Here is a 17067-nt window from a genome sequence, read left to right as displayed (position 1 = left end):
GGAGTGGAGGTCAAAATAACCTTGCAGAACAGGATTCTGGTGTTCACAAGTCCCATCTCTAGGGACCACCAAAGAAAACAATACTACCTACAGAAGAGTAATCAGGTGAATATTGTCCATTAGGAAGTGTTATTTTAATGAATCACCAAAATACAGATTTGGCTTAAAAAGATTTTTTCTGTTATTGTTTTTCCTACTAAAGATTCTATTCAAAGGATCAATACTACATTTATCTTGAAGTAATATTTATTACTTAATAGTATATAAATATATTCTTTCAATACTCAGTGATATATGGGTGATTTATGTTATAATTGCAAGCAACAACAAATTCACTCGTGTATCATTTAGCTGGACAAAAGGAAATCAGAAGTTTTGATATGAATGGATTATCACATTTCCCACAATCAAAGAAAAAATATTCAGTTAGTTCATTTTCAGTCAAGTGCTAAATTGCCTGAATAATCTTAAAGCCAAACGCATTGCTCTGCACTGCACATAAAATCACAGAAGGTGAAATATAAAACTGGCTGAGGAAGAAACTGAACTGGACATGAACCAGCATTCACACTAATAAGGAGAAAAAACAGATGAATAAATGTATTGCTATGTTGGACTACTTTGTTTCCGCAGTTTCCACAGCTGCAGTAACTCAGTAGCACATAACAATCACATCAACATCTGGGCTTCCAGTGCAATGTTATTTCCTTACACAGGAAAAGGAGTTTCTTGCTGAGATAATAGTTCTGACTACTACCCACAGTGCCCTGCAGAGACTGATCACACCCCTGCAGTTCGATGTACATGGGCTTTATTTTTTGAGTCCCTCCCAGAAATTTATTTTCCGAAATTAAGGTATGTGCCTTTCAACATTTTCAACATTTGTTTTTCACTGAAGCGTTTAACCACCTGTGTTTATTTTTGCTGTATTCCATGGAAAGGAAACTGATGATGATGGCTTGACTGTTGTTCAAATGTCTGAGCAACTTCTTTGACTCGTGTTTCAGGCATTTGTGTAGATACAAGAAAGAGGAACTCTTCAAAATGTGGAACAAAAGAAAACTGCTTCTTGCTGCAGGGATTTTCATAGCTCTCTGCTACAAAGTAAGAATTACTTCTCTTACAACCTGTTACAATGTTATGTTAGGAAAAAAAGATCTCCTATTTTGAAACCATGTTTTATTTTCTTTACATAATTACAGGCGACAGGTAATAGGGAAAAACCACTGGACATGGCCCCAAATGCTGTAGATAGCCGGTACGATGGATGTCGTGAACAGGCCTTGGAGAAGTTTATCCATTCAGGCCTGCTAGAACAAGAGCTAAACGACAATGTATTATTCCAGAATACATGGAAAGAGGAGAAATGTTCAGATGTAATCCCTGGAAAAACAATAAATCATACTAAGGCACAATTGGCTTATACATCTGTTGGTACAAATTTTCTGAAGACCTTTAACAATGCAGTGGAGACAATGGGGGTAAATGTCAGCACCTACGAAAACAACTTCCATTTCAAGTCTCTTCACTTCCTGCTCATGGATTCAATGACGGCGATGCCTTCAGAGAAATGCAAGACTGTGTATGCACTGCCAGAAGAACATTACACAGCAATAAAAGGCTCGAAAGTGAGATTAGGACGGTTCATCATAGCTCATTCAGACTCAAAACAAATGGAAGATCTTGACGGGCAAGTCCTATTGCGAATCACTTCTTGCTTCTTTGCCAACTCCATGATGAACATTTGCAAAAAAGAGGATGTCATACTCTTATCTCCAGCTGAAGTGTTCACAGTGGAGGATGTACAGGACATAACCGATGAAGTTGCAGACACTGAATACACTGAGATCTTTTTGAAGCACTCAGCAATATCCCCCTCAAACAAATGTTACATTTTTTCAAGGTAAGACTGACATCCTTTTCATAACATTGAAATGTTTTGCTCAATCCTGTGATTATTACAAACAGTGGCATACGTACAGTTGTATGTTCTTTATCTATACTGTGTATGTGATCTTTGTAATGTATATTTGAAATAGATACAAACACCTGGCAAAATAGATCGTTTAGTATTTCTTTAAAATCTTAAATAGAAATGGCTGACAATGAAGTCAGAGGTTCTTTAACAAACAGTCTTTTCTGAGTAATAATTGTTTTCCAATTGCTATTTTTAAATTGTGTATAAATCTAGATAATCTTACAAATGTGAAACTATAATTAAATGGATATTATACCTTCAATAATTATGTTCGTGCACCTAAAAAGACAGATAAATTGCTGTATTATAAGACACCAAACCAGTAATTTGCAAGCATATGTCAACACTGAGCCTTTAAATTCAGTAATTAGTGTTAAATTTCTATCTTTACTACAAAGAGATTTGTCTTATACTGTGTTATCTTTAATCTGTTCTGTAAATAAACAGTTAAATTATATTTTCATCAAGAAAAGCAGAGGAGCAAATTTTGCTGATGTGGATTTTTTATTTAGACCAGCACTGTCTGATGTTTCCCTCACAAGCAGTTCGACCAACAAACGAGAATTCATCTTCATGCAGAACCATGAGGATACGGGTTTTCAGAGCCTTTAAAGTTTTCTGTGGTAATCATTTCTGCCTCTCTCTCTCTTTGTTTCCCTGTCTCCAGGTCTCCAGCTAATGCCTGCAGCCGGTGGATTGTGCTGGTGCTTGTGGCTTTATCTCTTTTTACTTTCTTTACCTGTTGAGCAGAAGAGTCAGCGTCTGAGATTTCTGCCTATCAATGTGCTGCAAGCTTTTGTAGTTGGCTTCCAAAATATCGCTTTTGTTACAACATTTTCTATTTCTTTATGTGTATCAGCAAAAATATATAAGCCTGCTAATGTCAATAGCACTGAGTTGAAGCATTTTATACCTTTAGTAGACAGTTTTAAGTAGAGAAATGACAGGGAATGAGTTCAGATAGAGAGAGAAGAGGGCTGGGTACACTGAGTATGTCTGTGCAGTTCACGGACAGCACCCTGATCCCTATAGACCACCAGAGTGCCCTGAACTAAGGCAGTTTCAGCTAGAATAATATCAGCTTTTAAATGTATGAGCTTAAAAGTACATAACCAAATAAACTGGTCGAACTGCCCTTGTCTTGCATCATTCTTTCACGCTGATATGTTTGCTCCATGGACTGACCTAGGAGTGATTTGTTCTACAATGACAGTTTGTAGAGAGTAGAGAGTGAAGTAACCAATTGCAGGCTGAAGCCCACACCACACTGAATCAGCTGTTCAAGTCTAGTTGACATTTTCAGAGAGCAAATGTACATTTTGAAGTTGCACCGGCTTACAATGACGCAGATTGAATTCGGGTTTGTTTGCAGTTTGTAGACTTTTGAGTGTAACCCTGTATCACATCACTAAATCATGAGTTTTGATTGAGTAGAGTCATGAGTGTTTTCTGATCTGACACCACTGTCATTAAACATAATTTAAATAAATGTAACAAACTGGTTAATCCCAAACAAAGGCAATCTAAGCTTTTATTATTTTTTTTATCTTAAGACAACAATAAAACACAAACTCAGTGTAAAGGTTATATAGAATATGTGTCTATGTTTGCGTCTGCACCAGAATATCAAAATATTGTACGTACAGTTACTATATACAAAACAAACAAACAAAAACAAAAACATACCTGCAGTAAACACTAACTCTTAAACCAGTCCATTTTAAAATGCCACATTCTTTCTAACCAACAAACATTACAGCAGCAAGCACTTGTGAATTTACATTCTGTTACAAATTGTAGGTAACATCCAACAGGGATCATTTAATATCAGTGTCACTATAATAGATGTATGGGTATTATCTCTGCTAGAGCAGCTTCAGTACTGTTCTGGCGGTGACTGTTGATGAAATCCACTGAGTAATGATCTGATATCATTAAATATATGTCTTCTGTGAGTGCAGCATTTAGTGAAATTCATTCACAGCTATGTTACATAACAGAATAGAGAGAGGAACATGAAACAAAGTGATTAAAAAATGTCAAAAGCAGCTTAAAGTATTTAGTTCAAGATACCCAAATAAATGATTTTGAGCTCGGGGAGATATTTTACCTGCAGAGGTGAAACAATGCTCATAAAAGTTGTGTATTTGTTGTTTTAACAGAGAAGTTGATAAGAACCACTGATGTACCACTGCCTTTTTACACAAGTGAAAAAAATATAAATAAATAAATACATTAAATATATCAGAAACATATTTAAACTATGTACATATAATAATACAGAAAATACTTTCAAATTATTAATCAAAATGAATCATACAAAAAAGTACAGTATACAAACAACTATGCAACATCACCTGTGATAGACATAATTTGGTGACACCTGTATTAATGAAACACTAAAAACTTTACTCTAACGTTCAATATCTTCACATTAATCAATTGTCTCTCATTGACTTTTGGAATTTTGAAAAATTTTGACTTTCCTTACATTATTTACACATCTATTTACACATCAAGCACGTCCACTTTGATACATTAAGATAAAAATAATAAATAAATAATAAATTGGTAAGATTGTGCACTGTGCCCCCCTCCCCCCCCAAAAATTAGCAGCATTTTATAATCAAATAAACTTTTCTTGAAATAAAAGGCATTAATGAAAAAAAAAATCAGATATTATGTTTTATCTAATATAACAAAATTAAACTGATGCCAAATTAGCTTTTAGCACTTCCTGTTTGAAATGTATGCATGGATGTACAGACAGCCATCACTGGAGTACGCTGATACTGAAAAAATGTAAAAACACAATGATTCTCAGGCAAGTTTGGCAGTTATAAGGAATGTCTTTTTTTGATTACATTTAGGCAAGTTTATGAATGTTTAGTTGTGTGATGATAATATCAAAAAGTATAAGTCACACTGAATCTAAAAATACACACCATGTCAGTTAAGACCTCAGGCCTCAGGAGCCTCAGCCAAGTCAGAAAGACTGTGGCCACCGCAGACACAATCTTTCTGAGACACACCTGCGGTCCATCGTGACCAAAACCTCATACCACAGGTACAGTTTTGTTAATCAGCAAAGCCCATGACCCCTAATGGCACTGACACTTAATCCACTGTTAAGTTAAGCTACACATTTTATATTAACATAAAAGTCTGCACCACTCAACTCACTGTGTTACATTAACGCACAGCTTCTAACTTGGAAACTACAAATGTTCTTTACACATCATGGATCCCTGCACAAACATGTACGACTCTTTCATTTGTATTAAGCAGTTACATTGCACATTTTTCTTCCTTATTTACAATTTTGTGTGCTTTATTTTGCTTCTGCTTTAGATTATCTACCGATAGTGTTTATTGTGACGCACCAAAACATGATGGAAAATTCCTCGTATGTGAAAATCTGCTTGGCAATCAGCCTAATTTTGGCTCTTTTAAAGTACCCCAATTGCCTCAATGAGCTTCACAGCCACTTCCTGTTAGTACATTAACATGCAACTGTCCCTTTCGCCTCACACAGTCATGTACAAACACTGCCCAGGTTTATAAATGATCACCACACTCATCAGTGTTAATTAATATTAATCAGCTCAAGTGAACAAAAACAGTCCAATCAGCTGCAATGTGTCCAGTGGAGACAACTAATGGACTTTATTGTTGGGCTCGGAGTTAAGTCTTGACCTGTTTCCGTGGGAACGAGTGCTCTTGTCTTTGCTGAGGATGCTGGTGTCGACCCGAGAGAGGGTGCACATGCTGCTCTGGTGACCAGGGCGAAGTCGCGTGTTTCGGAGCTCCAGCTCATCGTAGCTTGAGATCCGGACAAAGGGACACCAGCGGAAAACACGTTTGAAGCCAGCTCGAAACCTGCACCCAGATTATATCGAGAATTTCCCCACTACAGAACTAATAAAGGTTTATCTTATCTTATACAGAAACTACACGTGTGTTTTGGGTTGTGTGGGAAGCGTATTGGTTCTCACCTGCTGTTGAGGCAGCAGTAGATGATGGGGTTGTACATGGTGGAGCTCATCGCCAGCCACAGCACTGACAGGTAGACCTGCTGGATGTACTTCCACTTGATGAGTTGCTTGTTGAGACCCGTCACAATGAAGTAGACATGATAGGGCAGCCAGCAGAGGGCAAATGTCACCACTACGATAATCATCATCTTGACCACCTAAGAGAGAGAGAGAGAGAAATAAAATAAAATTAGGCACAGGTGACAACAATCCTGCCAAGAGTTTTAATATTTCTAGTCTGATGGCAATCTGGAAAATGTTTTGGGGCGAGAAAAATACTATTATAGTAAGGACTGCTGGCATCAGTGTCTCCACTTCCACTGTATGAAAGGTGAAGCCAAAATACGAGCACCATCTTGTGATGTCATGCAGAACCAGAGCCTCTGCAGCAGCGATTAGACGGTGGAGCCCACACCCATGCCTGACCCAGTCATAATGCTACATCCCCTTTTATACCAAATAAATAAACTTATGAGAAAAATGAATGCTTGAACAGACATTACAGTGATAAGAACTACCCAAAATGACAGAAATAATTTTATTTTAGATGTACATTGAGTTTTTATTTTGGCTCATGTCTCATCGGCTGACATGCAGGGGGCGGAGTTTAGATATGTTTATATACAGTCAATGGCCAGGATGGAAGGGCTGAAAAGGAGAGAAAAAGATGTCTTTACAAATATACCAGGCTCTTCAGCTGGAGATGTCATTTCACTGTGACTTTGAACGTCTGTAGCTATGACAGTTATGGACGCTGTCTGTGAAGTCTCAAGTGCATTGTCAGTTTTCTTTCATTCCGATCACATTGGTGTTTCATTTTAATGAGTTCAGAATCATATCAACAGAGGGAAAGGTCAGTGATGACGCACCTGACCCAGTCGGTTTCAGGTAGGACGAATGAGAGAGCGACACAGACCTCATCAGAGTGTTGCAATACAATAACGGAGTTATATATTGTGTGTGTGTGTGTGTGTGTGTGTGTGTGTGTGTGTGTGGGGGGGGGGGGTGTTGTTGTTAAAAGGAGCAGGCAGCTATTATACCATCAGCAGAAGCTCAGCTGCTAGATGGAGATGAGAGCAACTTCCTCTTATCTGCAGCCCAGATGGCATCTTGTCAGCGTGGGCCTTTGAATCAGGCCTGACATTGTCTTGTAGCTTTGTTTCCTGACATTTACAAATCCCTTTTATCTCACACAGCTCAATTTGGCCAGCTTGCCTTTGATGATCTTTTTTTCTATAAAGCCCTCAAAAAGATAGTGTAAATGGCAAACCCGCACCTGACTCTGCCTCTGTTTCTGCGCACTGAATGTGTTTGTGGTACCAAAACAGTATTCCAAATGTGAGACCAGAGGGGAAAACTATTTTCAAGTTTGCAGCTTATGTTGTTGCAGATGATAATTTGAACTTTGTCAGAAGTTACTGATAAGCAGTTTAGATCATTATTTCCATAATTTATATTTTAGACAGCCTAACTCCTTGTGCTGTCTCTTTGAATAATCCGAAATGTTGCAGTATTTGTGCTGTTTATCAATAGTCTCTGGCGCTAATCTCAGGGCTATCGTGATACACGCTCGTCATGACAGCTGTGATGACCTTAATCCCTTTTTAACCCGACCCACGCAGTAGGCTGATGACGTCTGACTGCAGTGGAACAAGTGCCTCCTGAGGCTTTTCTCTTCTTCTGGGGTGCACTTAAAAATGAAGAAGTTATGTCTGCAGAAATCTCTTGACAACAAGAAGTGCACTTGTATCAACTGAGGTACATTTCCTGTTTGTGGTTTTCAGAGTGAATTCTCTTCAGTGCACTGAACTAAATGTGCTGTGCAGCTCTGCATGACACATTCCTGACCTGAGCTATAAGTGTGTTTTCACACAGCAGAGACCAGCTTGTATTTGTTTTAGTTGCCTGTGACGTGTGTTTCGCTCCCTCCCCAACCAGCAGAGGTCTTTCTAAACATGTGGATCTGTAGTGCAGTTGTGGTCCAACGTCCCTGTTCCTGGCAGATTATAATGTAGAATACATTAAAGTTTTTCCTTTGTTTTATTTAATGTAAGATGGTATAGTGTGGGTTAAGATACAACAGAGTTATGATTTTCCTCTCTGTCTTTTAAGGAGTTTTTGTCTTATTTTTAGAAGAGAGAAAATCAGCCTGGAAGCTTTTTCTTGGATAGCCTTTGTAATATTTAGCCAACTCAAGTTGGTTTGTTGTTTATTTTCTGTAAAGCTTTTGCGTTTCCTCGTCAGATAAACGCTCTCAATGCGGAGATGCTTTCCAGCAAAGAGTCTCGAACTTCAGTCCTTCATCTCCCTACATGTTTTGTGTTCACTTTATTCTTTATTTGGATCCCAGTTAACTTCCACAAAGTTGTTGCTAATCTTCCTGAGGTCCACACAAAAACAGTCACAATAAAAACAACCAATAATCTAAAATCACATGAAAAAGGCAAGACAAGCCAGATATTAAGATAAGAATGTAAGTGACTCATACTTTACATATGAAACAATAAGCAGTAGCCTATAATAAGAACTGACACAAAAATCTAAAGTTTTTGTTTTATTACACTTACTCATTCACTGTCCTGTAGAATTTGTAGACCAACATACGTTCATATTTTCCAGTTACATATGATTTTTGTTGGTCTATCATTAAAAACTAAAATTATTAATTTTTAAAATTAATTAATTATTGTATATATATATATATATATATATATATATATATATATATATATATATATATATTATAAATATAATATATTTTTTTATTATTGAATTTCCCTCGAGATCAATAAAGTATCTATCTATCTATCTAAAATTTTCATTCAGTTTGGTGATTTACATTTAAGGCTAAATTTTATGTACGTGTGTATGTGATCTGGTCACAAACGCACCTGTACGCCTCCCGTCCAAAGACTGTCTTAACTGAAAAGGTAAGTACAGAGTGCAAGTGCGCTGAATAAACGTGGTTCTCACCTTCCGTTTGGCTCGGAGCTGTCCGTGATAGTTATCAGACGAGTCTCCTGGGATCTCCCCTCCCCATAGAGTCACTCCCACGATGGTGTAAGTGATGCCCATCACTGCTAAGGGCAGCGCGTAGACCAGAACTGTCACTATCATATGATACCTGCAAACATGGAAAATTTTAATTGGTGCTCAGTGAGAAGTAGGATCGAACAGAGACCTATCTGGAGCTCATGAGAGAGACCACCGGATGATGCACAGAGAAACCACGTAAGATTAAAAAAAGAAAAAGAAAGCGTCAGCGTCTCACTGCTCTCACATGAAGGGGTCGTCGGCCATGCGGGGCCAGGCCACGTAGCAGAGAGTCCTGCGGGGCAGAGCTCGGGTGGTGGAGAAGTAGCAGAGCGGGAAGGCCATAACCACAGCCAGACTCCAGATACAGACGATGACTCCCGTGGTGGCTTTCGCTGACAGGCGAGGCTTCAGGGGGTGGATGATGGCCATGTACCTGCAGGTCGGAGGTCACGACATACATCTTAGCTATGACTTTATGCTAGTAAAATCAATCATTATGTTACAAAACATAACAGTTTCTGTATGTTGCACTTAATACAAACATGATAAAGCTGTACATGAACTTGTAGGTTTATAGTCACGGCTGTTTGCAGGATGTCTTTCACTATTGATGAATGTGTGTGTGTGAAGAAAGACAAGTTCAGAGCCGTTTAATGACTTTCTGCAAAGGTCTCCCATCTGATATGAATTTTTCCTTTTAGAGCTATGACCCAGGAGGTAGAGCAGGTCACCAAACAGGCAGAGAGTAAGTGGTTCAGTCCCTGGCCCCTGAGGTCTACATGTCATGTCAAAGTGTCCTTGGTCAAAACACTGAACCGCAGATTGCTCCCGATGGCTCTTCGACTGGTGTGTGTGAGTGTTTGTGCAAATGCTTAGCGCTCCTGATGTCACAGGTGTCACCTTGTGTGGTATCTTCTGAGCGGTCAGTGATGCTACATGAGCCCTGTAAGTACAGTCCATTCACCATGTATTACAGAAAGTGTATGAAACCCCGCAATAAGTCATACATTCTGTTATTGTGTTACTTATGGATGAAATTAAAGAAAAAGAAATGGTTTCATTGCTTGACATCTGTAGGAATACCTCCGAGGACCCCTGAGGGTCCGTGGACCCCACTTTGAGAACCACTGGTCTCTATATGTATGTGCAGATGTCATAAATCCTTTAATTTCCACTTCACCTTCATTTGAAAGATGGCTTCTATTTAATGTAGCTTTCTCTCAAGGAAATAAAAGTAAACTAAAACCAAATTTCTGAGTTCATTAAGTGAAATGATTGTGAAACGTCAAGTGTAAAACACCTCAAACCGTAAATTAATCTGGAGGCAAACGGAAGTATTCAATTTATATTCGTTAAAGACTCTGACTGATGACACTTCATCCCACCTGTCGATGGCTATCGCGGTCATGGAGTAGATGCTGGCGAACACCGCGGTCACAGGGAAGAAGTTGTGAAACCTGCAGTACACCTCTCCAAAGTACCACTCTCCGTGGGCCGCGTACACGAAGTTGATGAGCGTGTTGAACGCAGCCATCGAGACATCGGAGAAAGCCAAGTTCAGCAGGAAGTAGTTGGTGACAGTTCTCATCCGCTTGTGCGCCAGAATAATCCAAATCACGATCAGGTTTCCGAAAACCGCCACGGCCAACACTGTGCTGTAAGCCACCGACCACAGCGCGATGCGCCAGGCGGGCTGCACGAACTGGTTGGTCAGATTTCTGGTTGTGTTGGATTCGTCCCGTTCTGAGGCCATTCCTCAAGTGTCAGGATCAGTCGGGATCTGCTTCAGGGCGCAGCTGGCAGGCAGACATAAATCACTTTGGCACCTCCGATGCGCAACATACGCGCAAGAGTGTGAACATGTGACCAGTGAGAGAGGAGGAAAGAGAGAGAGAGAGAGAGAGAGAGAGAGAGAGAGAGAGATAGGGAGAGGGGCACGGGGGAGAGAGGGAGACAGGCAGAGAGAGAGAGAGAGAAGGAGAGAGAGAGGGAGACAGGCAGAGAGAGAGAGAGAGAGAGAGAGGGAGAGGGGCACGGGGATGGAGAGAGAGAGAGAGAGAGAGAGGCAGAGAGTAGGAGAGAGAGAGAGAGAGAGACGGGCAGAGAGACAGAGAGAGAGAAGGAGAGAGAGAGGGAGAGACAGAGAGACAGACAGGGAGAAGGAGAGAGAGAGAGAGAGAGAGGCAGAGAGGAGGAGAGAGAGAGAGACAGGCAGAGAGACAGAAAGAGAAAAGAGAGAGAGACAGGCAGAGAGACAGAAAGAGAGAAGGAGAGAGAAACAGAGAGACAGGCAGAGAGACAGAAAGAGAGAAGAGAGAGAGAGACAGGCAGAGAGACAGAAAGAGAGAAGGAGAGAGAAACAGAGAGACAGGCAGAGAGACAGAAAGAGAGAAGAGAGAGAGAGACAGGCAGAGAGACAGAAAGAGAGAAGGAGAGAGAAACAGAGAGACAGGCAGAGAGACAGAAAGAGAGAAGAGAGAGAGAGACAGGCAGAGAGACAGAAAGAGAGAAGGAGAGAGAAACAGAGAGACAGGCAGAGAGACAGAAAGAGAGAAGAGAGAGAGACAGGCAGAGAGACAGGCAGAGAGATAGAGAGAGAGAGAGGCAGAGAGAAGGGGAGAGAGAGAGAAGGGGGCATGGGGGAGAGGGAGGGAGAGAGACAGAGAGATAGACAGGCTCAGAGGAGGAGAGAGAGAGAGAGACAGGCAGAGAGAGAGAGAGAGAGAGAGAGTGAGAGACAGAGAGAGACAGACAGACAGACAGAGAGAGGGAGAGAGACAGACAGAGAGAAGGAGAAAGAGAGAGAGAGAGAGAGAGACGGGCAGAGAGAAGGAGAGAGAGAGACAGGCAGAGAGACAGACAGAGAGAAGGAGAGAGAAAGAGACAGGCAGAGAGTAGGCGAGAGAGAGAGAGAGGAGAGAGAGAGACAGACAGGCAGAGAGAGAGAGAGAGAGAAGGAGAGCGAGAGAGAGAGGCAGAGAGACAGACAGAGAGAAGGAGAGAGAGAGACTGACAGAGAGAGGGAGAGAGACAGAAAGAGAAGAGAGAGAGAAACAGAGAGACAGGCAGAGAGACAGAAAGAGAGAGAGAGAGAGAGACAGGCAGAGAGACAGAAAGAGAGAGAGAGAGAGACAGGCAGAGAGAAATGCTGTCGCGTTTGCATTAAAAATAAACTAAGCAAATGAATTAGGCAAATCTTTGCGTTTTTGAAGCCGAAAAATCACTGTAGTGGTGATAAAAATCTGAATTTTCAGTCAGTTGACCAATCAATGAATTAACTAATCATGTCAGCTTTACTTGTATGTAGAGTTGGGGAGTTTAATTTATAATAAAATATGCTTTCACTAAAGCTGTCAAATAATTGTAGTGAAATAAAAAAGACACAATACTTCCCTCTGAAATGTACTGCAGAAGAAGTAAACCGGCATGAAGTGAGAATAAGTACGAGGACCTCAGATCTGAACTGGCGCTGATCCGATGCGGATCAACAGGTGTGTATTGTGTTCCAGCCCACGAGACTACGGTCACGTCCTGGACCACAGCTGCAGTCTGAGGCCTTGGACGCGTGTGATGCAGTTAATCCTTAGTGCCATCTGAATAAAGCTTAAAAGGTTTCAGGATTTTATGTAGGCTGGACTGCATTATACAAGCATGAGCTCAAAACAGATTTAAGTGTAAAGGCTACTAAGTGACTTTCTGGATGTGACACTCGGGTAAAGAAACACTTTACTGAAAGACCATGTCTTCATGTTCCACCTCCAAAATCATTTGCAGATTTCTACAGAATATGCAGAATCTGTTTTCTCTCTGCAGACCGAACAGTCATAACAGACAAGAGGAAAAAACATGTGCAAAAGGGTCGTGCAGGAGAAATACATACTACATATATATACTGTATACAAACACCCAGATCTGACTCAATATTAGCAGGTACCCGAAGCTGAAGGATCAGGAGCAAATTTTAAAAAAAGGAACAGCCCTCCTTTCTACTCTTTCCAAAAAGAAAAACAATAACATCAGTCAGAGCCTTCGGCTTCGGGGCCCCCCTTACAACGTGGCCCTTGGGTACATTCACAGGAGGCCAATTCAGTAATCATCATTATCATGTAATTCTAAATCTTACTTATAAAATATTCATTTCAATCAAAAAATAGAAAAATGACCTGTCACGTTGCCATTGGTTCTATAAAACACTTTCACACACCCTGAACAGACACCCACCCAAAGTTGCGGAGTTGGGCTTGTGTCATGTTCATATGAGTGGGAAATGACGGGGACTAAAGCTCGGACATGTCCGAGAAGGGCCTGAAAGCCAAGCAAATGTGGACGCCTCGCAGGCGCCAAGTCAGCGTAATTAAACCAAAATTTAATTGATAATGGGTTATATTGCCAGTGCACAGTATTTTATTTCTCATGCGGACGACAACCTTTGGTGACATAACAGCTTCCACAATCAATCTCAATTAATGACGCAAACAGGTCACTAAACACACCACCGATTTGTTGATTTCAAAAGAGTCCGCTTGTTGAATAAAACAGAGGAAAACAGACTTCATAAAAATGAGCATATTGTAAAGATCATCCTACATGTTTGCTCTGTGGTGAACATACCCAAGTAAAATCAACTACACCACAGAGATCCCAAATCAGACTTCAAACTGAGGCCAGTGAAGGCATCTGCCACGCAGAGAAAACACCCAGCCAGTGTCTTTTCTCCTCCTGCTGGGTAGTTACTGCCAATTAGCATAAACTGTGCCAGCTGCTCTTGTTTTTATGAGCCGTTTGTGTTGTTCCGAGCCGTACTGTTGGGTCTAAAGCCAAAGTTTGGCACCGCACATTATAAAACACTTCCACTGAGGTGGATCTGGAGTCTCTTCAGAAAGCGCAAACTCACAAAAGCTGTGGAAAAAAAAAGACCACAAGAAGGTCAAAAAGTCTGTTTCCTCTCAGCAAGACCTCATTACCCAGAGGCCTCCTCTTTCGGGCCACTCCCTGTCTCAAATGTCACTGTTCAAATCACTTCTAAACACGCCCCGTCCCCCAGCTCCATCCTGAAAAGGTCACAAGCTATTAAGTAACAGCTCATAATATCATCGCCGCCATTAAAAATTATATTTCCTCCATTTAATATGAATAATTTAGGCATCATCTAATCACGAGGGAGTCACCAGTGGGGTGGATGAGTGCGTCTCTTTGTCTGCTACGTGATCTGCGTGCAGCACGGTGGCTTTTTATCTGACCAAAGCAAACAACAGCGAAATTGACTGATAAGAGGAGTTTGTGGAGATGTTTTCCATCATTTTGCTGTCTTTCATGACATCACCAGCTGTGTACAAACGTGGACGACATTCAGTCCGTGCTGTTGATGATTCTGTTGTGGTTTGTCTTAAACTGGACGGCTGAACAAATGCACGTATTTATTCATGTGGATTTTGAGGTGTTTGTACCTTCCCTGAGGGCTTCTGTCTTGTGCTACTTTATATTTGCACTGTAAATACTGCACATTTTACTCTTCTACATTTGTCTGACAGCTTTGGAGCCTTACAAAAAGTGAAAGTAAGGGATGAAAAGAACATTAAACACGTTAAATGTGTTAAATAAGATCCAAAAACATCTCACTTTTGTGAGATTGTCTTGCTGGTTGCCAACATACAAAACATAATTCAACACTAATAAATCTTTCAATACACGATAAAGTTTTTACATTATTTGAGGTTTTATACCAACATGCACTATTTAGACAAAAGTATTGGGACATTTGACCTTTACACTAACAGGGACTTAAATTACATCCCATTCTAAATACACAGACAACTTTGCAGCTATTACAGCTTCCACTCCTCAGGAAAGGCTTTCCACAAGATTTTGGAGCGTTTCTGTGGGAATTTTTGCCCGTTCATGCAGTAGAGCATTTGTGAGGTCAGACACTGATGTTGGACCAAAAAGCCTGACTCACAATCTGTTCCGGTTCATCCCAAAGGTGTTGGATGGGGTTGAGGTCAGGACTCTGTGTGGGCCAATCAAGTTCTTCCACACCAAACTCATCCAACCATGTCTTTATGGCTTTGTGCACTGGGGCACAGTCGTGCTGGAATACTATAATTAAATTGAATAACATATGTGTTGCATGTGCAAACATACCAATTACAGGTCAAAAAATTGCTAAATTTGTCTGTATTATAAAAAATAATCTCTTATTTCTCAGCTCAGCTAAATGATCTGGCTCACTAAAAAGACCTAAAAAGGCAATCCTATCACTAAGACAAGGAGGAGTCACACGCCTAAAGGGCAGAGTTATATAATCCAGGGGGAGGGGTCTAGACATCAGTGAAAGTCTCTGTGATGGTGCAGGGAGAGTGAGATTTGGGATTAGCTCGAGTGAGACTGGTTTAGATCAGTTTACAAGTGTGATTTTTCCAACAAGTTTCAAAAACTTATATTTTGTTAAGATGTCCTCAGTGATGGCAACAAAATGACATGATTCCGATCTGGGGGCAGTGAGAATATGCTATGAGAATAATTCAAAATCTGCTATAAACATAAACATTTCTACATACAGTAGCTAAGTGATCTATCAGGCCTCTGGTCTATTGACCTGATCCATCATGTTCATTCCATTTCTTTAAAAGCATCTGGGCTATAAATACATTGTAATGCATGCAATAAATTGATTTGCAATATACAGTCAGCCAGTACACCAGCAACTCAGCTCAAATAACAAAACACATGATAGATCACTTACAGGCACAAGGAATATGATGCACAATATAATAATTAAGTCAGGTTAGCTCAGTAAAGAAAATTTTGTCTTGAAAAATAATTTCTTCTGATTTTTTTTAATAAATTGGGTCCTACAGTATGTCAGTTTTTCTATGTGTTTTTTTGATAACTAAATAATAAATATTTCTGACAAATTGTATGGTATTCAATTAAAAAGTCAGGTGTCAACAGGTTAAAGAGCTGAGCAAAAACAAAACGTGAGCTCTGGCAAATTAGTCAAATTGGTGGGTTGGTTAATATAGTTTTTGAGGCTGTAATGCAGGTAAAGGTTTTGTGGATTCAACTGGACTGAACCGAACTGAAATCCAGTGGATTCAGCTGGGCTGTCAGAACGAACGGGAGGATGAGAGACTGACAAGCAGAGTGAACAAGTCGAGTGACAGGAAGCAGCTTATGATCAAGCGACTGATCCAACAGGATTAAGCATCTAAATGGAGCTTAGGACTTCTTTTGAAAGAGAGTGAGAGTGAGAAATGGAAGAGACCGGAGGGTTAGTATGGAAGGGAAAGCTATGAAAGACGTGAGGTAACCAACATTTTCACTTTTACTAGATTAGTGATTCCCAGTCTAGAGTTTAGTACCCCCTCAGTGGGTCCCAAGATGGGATGTGAAGAAGGTTAATGGGACAGAAAAGAGGAAGAACCTAAGTTCTTTTGCTTAAGAAAAAAGGTATTCTTTGTACTGACGTGAACTACTGGATAGACTAATTACTTTATTAAAATGTCATTGACTGAATTATTCAGAGGTGAAAACCTGTCGGTCACACACTCATGACAGCAGACACGTGTCTCATTAAGTCAGATCACCAGTTTAGCGCAGTTCATTTCAGTGAAGGATCCGGTTTACGCGAGTTTGATTGTTTGACACATGCCGTGTGGGATCTCAGCTAAAATCTCAGCATATCTTCTTAATTTTTAAACCATCGAATAGTTTAATTTGTGCTTTTCCATGCAATTTAAATAAACACACTGAGCCCAAGTTGCTCAGTATGGCTGAAGCCTCGTGATGGGAGGCATTTTCACAATTGCTTCTCTCTCTGAATGTCACATAAATAAAACTGAAGAACAACATACAAAGAACTGAAAGTATTTAGACAGTATTATGTCACAATTTACAGTGTTACCTGGCTGCGGTCCTGTTACTATGAATTGGAGCACAGCTTGAGTCCATTACATACACTGATCCCTATCAGCACTTCCTTTTTTTCTCCATAATCAGCGAAGCAAATTACCACAGCAT

At 40.3% G+C, this 17067-nt stretch overlaps 2 protein-coding genes across 2 annotated transcripts; one reads left to right on the top strand and one right to left on the bottom strand.

Moving 5' to 3' along the window:
• Positions 1-763: 763 nt before the first annotated feature.
• On the top strand, positions 764-3113 carry si:ch211-145b13.6 (ecto-ADP-ribosyltransferase 4). The gene is made up of 4 exons (XM_046417399.1): positions 764-855; positions 1008-1104; positions 1203-1903; positions 2646-3113. Exons 2-4 carry the CDS (start codon positions 1045-1047, stop codon positions 2722-2724), a joined length of 840 nt encoding a protein of 279 aa, XP_046273355.1. The 5' UTR covers positions 764-855; positions 1008-1044; the 3' UTR covers positions 2725-3113.
• A 307-nt stretch (positions 3114-3420) lies between these two features.
• tacr3l (tachykinin receptor 3-like) lies at positions 3421-10917 on the bottom strand. The gene is made up of 5 exons (XM_046417386.1): positions 10434-10917; positions 9293-9481; positions 8986-9136; positions 5974-6170; positions 3421-5857 (listed from the first exon to the last, which is right to left on the bottom strand). Exons 1-5 carry the CDS (start codon positions 10799-10801, stop codon positions 5635-5637), a joined length of 1128 nt encoding a protein of 375 aa, XP_046273342.1. The 5' UTR covers positions 10802-10917; the 3' UTR covers positions 3421-5634.
• Between the last annotated feature and the right edge of the window lie 6150 nt (positions 10918-17067).

The sequence above is a fragment of the Scatophagus argus genome, chromosome 2 (assembly GCF_020382885.2).
Source record: "Scatophagus argus isolate fScaArg1 chromosome 2, fScaArg1.pri, whole genome shotgun sequence".
NCBI lineage: Eukaryota > Metazoa > Chordata > Actinopteri > Scatophagidae > Scatophagus > Scatophagus argus.
This window is presented reverse-complemented; position numbering and strand designations above follow the sequence as displayed.

Excerpts from the sequence above, each read along its gene's own strand:
- si:ch211-145b13.6 (XM_046417399.1), top strand. The coding sequence starts at position 1,045 with ATGTGGAACAAAAGAAAACTGCTTCTTGCTGCAGGGATTTTCATAGCT. Across the intron at positions 1,105-1,202 it reads TCATAGCTCTCTGCTACAAA|GCGACAGGTAATAGGGAAAA; the intron begins GTAAGAATTACT and ends ACATAATTACAG. Across the intron at positions 1,904-2,645 it reads AAATGTTACATTTTTTCAAG|GTCTCCAGCTAATGCCTGCA; the intron begins GTAAGACTGACA and ends CCCTGTCTCCAG.
- tacr3l (XM_046417386.1), bottom strand. The coding sequence starts at position 10,801 with ATGGCCTCAGAACGGGACGAATCCAACACAACCAGAAATCTGACCAAC. Across the intron at positions 6,171-8,985 it reads AGCTCCGAGCCAAACGGAAG|GTGGTCAAGATGATGATTAT; the intron begins GTGAGAACCACG and ends TCTCTCTCTTAG. Across the intron at positions 5,858-5,973 it reads TACTGCTGCCTCAACAGCAG|GTTTCGAGCTGGCTTCAAAC; the intron begins GTGAGAACCAAT and ends ATCTGGGTGCAG.